At 37.7% G+C, this 8689-nt stretch overlaps 1 protein-coding gene across 3 annotated transcripts; it reads right to left on the bottom strand.

The window, feature by feature from the left end:
* Positions 1 to 222: 222 nt before the first annotated feature.
* On the bottom strand, positions 223 to 3284 carry LOC110789540 (rop guanine nucleotide exchange factor 4). Of its 3 annotated transcripts, none has more exons than XM_021994236.2 (7): positions 3131 to 3284; positions 2460 to 2800; positions 2071 to 2187; positions 1694 to 1992; positions 1323 to 1613; positions 860 to 1204; positions 223 to 782 (listed from the first exon to the last, which is right to left on the bottom strand). In XM_021994236.2, exons 2-7 carry the CDS (start codon positions 2749 to 2751, stop codon positions 660 to 662), a joined length of 1467 nt encoding a protein of 488 aa, XP_021849928.1. In that variant the 5' UTR covers positions 2752 to 2800; positions 3131 to 3284; the 3' UTR covers positions 223 to 659. The 3 variants fall into 3 exon arrangements, with proteins under 3 accessions (XP_021849928.1, XP_021849936.1, XP_056693568.1); XM_021994244.2 differs by lacking the exon at positions 3131 to 3284 and having other exon boundaries at positions 1694 to 1768; positions 1853 to 1992; positions 2460 to 3065; XM_056837590.1 differs by lacking the exon at positions 3131 to 3284 and having other exon boundaries at positions 2460 to 3077.
* Positions 3285 to 8689: the final 5405 nt, after the last annotated feature.

Genomic DNA, 8689 nt, shown 5'->3' with positions numbered 1-8689 from the left:
GTTGTTTGCAAATTAATGAAAGGGTGTAATAGTCTTTCACCTTAAACAAATACGAAGTATATTCTTAGATATTTTCTGATGGCTGTAATGATAAAAGGGTGGAATTTGTTCTCTTGAAGTAATTTTGATGCTTCATGTTCCATGATCATTGTCTGGAAATGAGCCAGATTATCTTAATGGGTTCGTACTAGAACCAAATTGAGTATTGTACAAGACTTGGGGTTTGAAAATTGAACTTAAATTGTCTTCACTACCGAGTTGAACAGAATGTAAAACTCTGCACATCCTTTTCTCCAATTGATCATTTGTGCATTTGGACTTTGATTGTATCATCTATAAGTTGCATGGTTTAACTTATGCACAACTTGCAACTTGAAAATCATAAGCTACATCTGTGAACATAACTCCGCCATAGCAGTTTTTGCTGCACAGTTGAACATCATACTAGGCTATAGCAGTTCTTGCTGCACAATTTTACATTGATGAATAAATTGACTTAAACGGCAAAGACCTTTTGTGCTAATTTTGACGCTCATCACATATGAAAACTGTGTTCATTTCTTGGCCTTGTTGTGTTCTCTGTGATGAGAGTTTAGCGTACTGTGAAGATGCAAAAAAGGCGGAGATTCTTGGTCTTCAGATAAGTCTTTTATGTTCTCTTACTGTTCTTGGTTTTTCATCAACCTGTCTGCAGAGAGTACATCATCAACCCAAGCAGCAACATTGAACGCGAAACCTTCCAGAACCCTTGAGTAGCTTTCTAAGATTGCTTGCCCAACGTCCTACAAAAGAGTTATTCACCATCTTTTAGGAATATTTGTTCCCTATATTACCAAGTTTTTATAGTAAAATTACTTACCCTATTGTATTGAATTTTGCATGTGTCTAATGTTGTCTGTGATAGTCCAGGGAACCTATGCTTCAAGAAAAACAGCAAACTTTCAGCTCTTTCTGCAAGTACGTGATTCTTGTCATTCCTATCTGGCTCTGACGACTTGTAATCCTTCATCACATTCCAAGATCTCGAATGTGTTATTCCAGATTTGCGCTTCCATGTGTACATGGAAGCTTCTACTCTATCAGCAAGGTCAAGTGCTTCATGTTCCGAGTTTATCTTCAATGTATCAAGGAGGTGGTCAGGGGAGAAATACTCTGCGTTGTACATGTATTTGTATATTGCATCTCCTAGGCAAGATTTTCCACTCTGATACAAATCAGACAATAAACGGTTTACCATCAGCGAAAACAGTAAAATTACTGTCAGAAATTCACTGCTATGTTTCACTGCTAACTCAAGCTTCTTGTAATGTAAGTGAAAGTACCTTTGGAAGGCCTATAATGTAAGATTCTGGTACTTCCATCTCATTGAGAGTATTACTGTTAATGGCCATGGCAGCTTTGTGAATCTGATTTGCACAATCACGCTGATGTTTTAAATGTTTCCTGCCATTTTCAGGGAGACCACCCGGTGGGATACAGGGGATCGGCAGCCACCATTTCTCATCTTTCCGTGTTACAACCTTCCTAAATGAGGTTGTTCTCGATGAATTCACAGTTGCATTGCCTTGTTCAGCATACCAGAATTCTTTCTCCTCGAAACTGTCCAGAATGTCCTGAGATAAAGCAAATACTGAGTTACCTTTTCTCTTTCGTATACTAATGAAAATGGTGATGGAAGCATATGTTATCTTACCATGAGCATTCCATCAAGTTTCCTCAGTGCAGGTAAGTTCATTTGAATATCTGTTCTTGGCCTCGTACACATTACCTGCAAAATTTTAATATGTAATGAAATTTTAGTTTTCCTGTCATAATGTATGAAATGTAATGTACAACTCCGTAACTCACTTGCCTCGAGATCTTGTCCATCTTCAGGAACAAACTCCACAATGTAATCACAAACTGAGAGAAGACAATCCATTTCTTTTTTCCACATCATCTTCTTCTCCGGTTTCATAGGTTCCAACTTCAAAGCGTTGCCAAATATTGTAGCTGCATTGTTTCATAAATCAATTATCAAAATAATTTTGCAAATATAGTTAGGATTTTACAGGTTTTTGAGGAAAATACCATAGAGATTAGTAATAGCATTAGAGATTGTGACCGCAGTACATACACCTTTCCCGCCTCCTGACATGTCTTCACCCAGCAGAAGCTTTGAAAATCTTTCTTTCATAATCTCAAGCTCTTTAAATTTGCACAAAATTAAAGAAAATCTCATATAAGCTTCTTATGAGGAAAATAAAATCATACAAAATATCTCAACTTTCCACTTTAACATTGGCGAAATCTTCTGATATATTTTAACATTTTCAACTTTGGTAAATTAAGACAAATAAGTTCAAGACTGTTTCGAGAAGATATCCCTAAAGTTAGGAGTATTCCGAGTAAATGAAAAACTCGAAATTATTATAAACAACAACATAATTTCATTTGATGATAAGACCTGAGAAACATACCTAAATCTATTATCTCCAATTCATCAAGCCCTGAATCAATGCTATACATGTACTTCTTCATTCCAAGCCTAGAAGGTGAAGCCATAGGAGGGGTAGCGGCCCTCGGCGGGTTCCACCTAACCGGGGACGCAGCCTCAGAGCAGCTATCAGTTGACATCTCTGAACTAGTTCTGCAGTAATTAAAAGAGGCAGTGCTCATTGGAGAATTCGTCGATTGATCGTTGGGATCGAAAGATGATGATGAAGCTTCATAACCCAAATCATGACTCTCATCTGTTACTGAACTCCCCATGATTTCTTCTGTTATACTTCCTTGGAAACAAAAATTTATTAACCTTAACCTGCAGTCCCCAGTAGACATTTTTGTGTAAACAATAAATCCAAAAAATGACAAAAAAAGGAAAGCTGCAAAAATAACTCAGATGAAATTCAAATTTTAGTACTTCAACTACAACTCTTTTGTAAGCAACACAAAAGCATAGGAAAAGGAGTAATCTTGTGTCATTGTCATTGGTTAAAAATAGGCCGAATTCAAGTGAAGGGTATGAAAAAAAAGGTTAAAGTTGCGAAATTTTTGAAGTTTTTTGAAAGTAACAGATGATTTAACAAGGGTAATTTAGAAAGAACTTAAAAAAAAGAAAAGTAAACAAGATCAAGAAATTATATGTTACCTTTTAATTGGCAAAAAATTTGAATTTAAAGAGTAAAATGTCTGATTTTTGAAACAGTTCCCTCCTAATTAGTACATTACTTTCTGTTCTGAAGACCTCTGCTTTTCTGGTAAAGAGCACAATCTCAGCATGCTAACTATAGCTCATTTCATCTTACACATTCACCATGTTCTTTTACCACATCTCCCAAAGTAAAGGCCTAAACTTCTACGATTCGATCGCGGTATTGTCGAAAAATGAGGCAAACCCAGATCAAATCTCGGAAAAGGGTGTCCAAATTTTGTAATGATTTTGAGGAAGAATGGGAAAAAAATGGCCTGCAGACTGCAAGAGGCTTAGAAAATGTTAAAAACAGGATTTGTTCTGTTTTTTTTTCTTTTTCTTTTTCCCCCAAGATGTTGAATGAGTATGTATTGAAAGAACATGCACAATAATTCTGAAAATATACGTGACATGAAGTATTTAAAGAGGGAGGATTAACATAAAACTATATATGTTAAATTGTTAATAGTATCATTTTTATAGGAAAGTATAATATTATATTTTTCTGAATTAGTAAAGATTATAACCATGTTAATTAACCAGGACTAATCCGTCTGTCCAAATCATGTAAAAATATTTGGTCAACTTTGATAATATAATTAATTAACATTTGAGGGTTGCTATTGGGCAATGATTAGGCAATTAGGTAAGAGAGTTTGTTAATTAATTATTCAGCAGAATATGTACATAATGTGTGAGATTTGCGGTTGAGGAGTGGTCAAGCTGTCTTTTATAATTGAAGTTAGATTGGTTATGGGCTTTATGGGGAATGAATGAATTCAAATACTGCATGTTAATCACCTTTGGCATGCATACACAAGTTTTCTACTCCATAATAGTTTGAGCGACTTCATGAAAACTAATTGAATTTATCCATGTCAAGAGGGTTTCTTGATGTTACTTTATTTCTTACCTTCTTTTGAAAAGACGGATTTTTTTTTTTGAAAAGGAAAGAAAATTAGGCGGACTATCTGGCTCACCCTCTCGGTGACCCAACCTTTCGAATGAAATACGATGATTCCGAGATTTAAAAAAAAAAATTGATATCGAAAAAAACCACGAAACTACACTCTGACCTCAAACTACACAACCCCGGTTCCAAAAAAAGAGTTGGTAAAAATCAATGGTAAATGATTAGCCGAGCGGTAATTCGATAAAAGATACACCTTTCGACTGAACTCGAAAACCAGAGATGACTGCCTTAGCTGAATGGTAAAGTGTGGGATAAAATATCAATGCGCTTACATGACCACGGCGGCCGTGTTGTGCCCCATTCAAGCGCCGCGAAGTCGCGGAGTGTGTAAGACGATATGCCACGCACCTTAAGCATTTTTCATTTTTTTTGTAATAGATTGACCATAGACCTGGTTATCGGGCGGGGCGGGTCAGGGTCGGTGCGGGTCAAAAGAGGGTCGGGTATTGAAAGGGTCATTTTTAGCGGGTCGATAATGGGCGGGTCAAAAGCGGGTCGCGGGTCAATAGCGGGTCATTAGTGGGCGGGTCAATAAACGAGCAATGAAAAATGAAAAACAAAAGAGCCATGTGCAAGTACAAGTAAATACGAAGCTATACACGTAATTTTTTGTATCATCACTATTTTAATTTTCAAAATAATTGTAGTATAAGTTTGACCCTATAATGACCCTGTCCAATAAAGGCCCTGTCCAATAAGAGCCCTGCCCAATAAAAGCCCTATAAACTTGACCCTAACCCTATATCCATTGGACTACCCTGTCCAATAACCAGGTCTAATTGACCATGCCGATCAACAAATCCCATGTCTCGCGGCATATTAGGCTATTCACCCGTTCGGGCCATTCCTCTACCGGAACGATACCGGACAATGTATAACCGAATCCTCAACCATCTTTCACAAGTCCATCACAAGTTCACGACTAACTTCCATCAATACATGAATACAAACTTTTAGGAAAGATGGTGTGACGGTTAGACCACTTTTATGCACCGGAACCAATTAGTTATGCACTTTAACTAATTAGTTAACCACTGAAACCAATTAGTTAAGTCTGAAATGCAATTAGTTATGTAACTGAACCAATTAGTTAAACAATGAAACTGATTAGTTAAGCAATGAGATCAATTAGTTAAGATTTTATGAGTTTTAGTTAATAATAAGGTTGTTAAAAAATAATAACTATGCAACTCATACATTTAACTATTTGTCTTTATACCTTAATTATTTTGTTATTCAATTAGTTATGATTTTATTACTTTTAGTTATGTTTTACACTAGTTTAGTTATACAAAAAAAGTGGTCTAACCGTTAATCGGTCCTACACAAAAATTTATGTTTATCATAATATTGAAAAACTTCTATTCCAACCCTCTCGTTAAATGAATTTAATAATTAATACTACTATCTACTCCCTCCGTTTCTTTTTGTTTGTTACGTATTCTTTTTAGGGTGTTTCAAAATGTTTGTTACGTGGGAGAATCTTTCCTTTTATAAACTTATTATACTATCATTTTTTGTGTCAACTTTTAATTTTAATTGGTCCAGTTTTTCAACTCATTAAATTTCTTTACAATTTCCCAAGTATGTTAAGTTAGCAATCTGTGTGTTTCCCCATTATTGGTTCATTTTTATAAATAAAACAATCTTATTGGTTGTTGTAATGACTAGTGAAGTGAAGTTTTACTTGGGTTTATTTATTTAATAAAAAAGAAAAAAATCTTTATTATACGTTAATAAACGTACAAAAGTCAAACGTAACATAAAAAATGGAGGGAGTACTTTGCAATATATACGAAAGTTGTAACACAATTACGTACTGTGTACGTAATCTATGTGCACACATGCAGGTTTTAGTTCCTTTAAAATGATTAAGAGAAGAGGTCATCGTGAGGAAGACGTGCATTCCATGAATGAGGCAATGATCTAGCTTAGCTTAGTGTTGTTTTACGTCCCTTCATTAAAGAGCCACAATGAAATTTGATAGTGTTCTTTCCTTAACGTACTTTTGATAAAACAATAATGTTGACTTCAGCATAAAGAATTGCCACTATTTCTTTACATTCCGGCTACTAAAGATGGCACTTGGGCCAGGCCGACCCAAGGCACGTCACCAAAAAAGCACTATCTAACACAGTCACAGAAAAGGCACGTACAGGCTACCACGAACACATATTTGTGTGCTGGGCTCAGGCTGCATTTTTGGAAAAAATACGATAAGACATGGCACGAAAAAACACGTTAAATTGAGTTGAGTTATGCCTAGAAGATGGCGACCCGACCCTGTGCGAGAACACGTGGGCTTGGGCCGAGTCTGAATCGTCTTTTTGATATTTTTGGGCTGACATGAAACAAGTGGGCTTGGTGTGGTTTGAACTCATTTAGGCCCAAGGCAGGTTGATTGGGCCCTTTTAGGCTCAAGGAACACAGGCTTGGCACGAAACACAATATGGCCCGACCCACATCCATCTTTCTCTGCTAGCGGCCACTCGAAAGTCGAGCCCATAGTTGTTAATTAAATTCGTGATTTGAATCCTAGCTCTTACGATTCTACGATTCTAAAATACGCGATCGAGTACAATCCAAGATGTTACAATCTTACAACGCAATGATCTTATACAATAACGATAGCTTGATATGCCACAAGGTTTTTCCTTCTAAAAATATAGTAGTAGTATAAAAAAATTAAGGTTAGTATACGTGAGTATATAATGTTTTACTGTACACTTTTTATAATAAATTTATTGTATACGAATGTAACTTTACCAAACTTTTTGTAACTTTATCCCTTTTTTGTAACTTTAATATGTTTTAATTAACTTAAATATAATATTATGTAAAAAAGTTGTTGTAAAAACATTTTAATTGGTTAAATGATCAATTTTTATACAGTACATTATTAGTGATTTAGAAAGAATATTTTTTGTTAAAATGAAAAAAATATCACTAAAACTATATAACTTTTACATATATAAGGGTAAATTTAAAGCATTTTATCTTACTTTTATATTAAATGATAATGAACTACTACGTATATTAATTACTGTAAGCTAATGAACTGTCATGTACTACGTAAGACAGTAAACAAAAGGATGTTGTGTCGAAACAAAATGCAAAGTTTTCTCTTGGATGCTTTATTGATAATTTAGCTATACGGAATAGGGTGATCTATTTCAGTCTTGAATCTTGATCTTGTGTGGGTGATTCACTAGTTAAGGTTGTGTTTGGGCTCCCAATTGACTCTCAATTGGGCCACTAAGTCCAAAGCCCAATGGCTCTAAACAACAACATCGAACCTACCAGTGGCTATTCAGCCATCCATTAAGGCCCAAGGCCCAATAGCAATAAATGACCTATGGGCATTTATTATGCAAACACTATAAATAGGCCGCCAAGGCTCACACCTCAAGGTACGTCCAATTTACCGCCTTAAGACTACTCTTCTAGAGAACTTCTCTCTAGAATCCGAGCATCATTCTTACTTAGGCATCGGAGGGGCTTTCCTCGGAAACACCCCCAAGGCTAGTGACTTTGCTCTTGTGCAGGTGAATTCGGACTCCACTCATTCAAACAAGCAAGATCTTCAACACATACAAAAGGGCCTTCATTCGAAGCCCATTGTTTCCATCTTTACAACACCGGAACAATTTGGCGCCGTCTGTGGGGAAGAACACTTCAAAGCCTTTGAAAGACATCAATCACCACTTTCCGCGAAAATGGTGAATGATGTTGTTAACAACAATGACGACGATATGATGGTGCGGTCAGATTCAGAATCTGACCAAGAGGGGCACCCTCAATCGATGGCGAGGTCACAGCCAAGCAGAGCTACGACCGCCACAAATGCAGGACCTCCGATTCCAACTAGGGAAGAGCTCACTGCGGCCATGACCATCATGCAAAACTTCCTCTTCAATGAGAAGCAGCAAGGACTGGCAAATGACCGCAGAGAAGAGAGGAGGACCAGGCGAAGGCTGAACGAGCCACCCAGTGCGGAAGTGTCCAGACCCGAACGAGAACTCCTTCCCTTGACAGGTACACACTTGACGTCGAGGTGGATGGAAAGCACGTGGGACACCCAAAAAAGGGCACAACAGCAACCAGATTGGTTTGCGAGACCATCGCCTACTCCAACAGCTCTCCAAAGCGAATCGACTACTCGTAACACTCGGGTCCGAAGCTCGGTGCTCAGCAGGTTGAGGCCCTCGGTCCACTCAAGGTTAAGACCCTCGATCCATACGAGACTCGGGGTGGGCGAGCCAAGCAGATCTGGCGAACGACCCGAGGTCAGTAGCCGAGAGAGAAGAAGAGACAGGAGGCATGATCGAACCCCTAGCCCCCATCGTACGCCCGAACGTTCTAATCACAGAACCTCGGCAAACGAAGGCATCAGGGCTAGACTCGGGAAAAGAATCATGACTCCCACGTCATCCCCTTTCTCGGACGAGCTGATCATGGAAGAAATACCGAAGGTAAGACTGCCAGCGCACCTGACCTACAGCGGAATCACAGATCCGAGGGATCATGTCATCTCCTACGAGCAG

Source organism: Spinacia oleracea, chromosome 2 (assembly GCF_020520425.1).
Source record: "Spinacia oleracea cultivar Varoflay chromosome 2, BTI_SOV_V1, whole genome shotgun sequence".
NCBI classification, from domain to species: Eukaryota; Viridiplantae; Streptophyta; class Magnoliopsida; order Caryophyllales; family Amaranthaceae; genus Spinacia; species Spinacia oleracea.
This window is presented reverse-complemented; position numbering and strand designations above follow the sequence as displayed.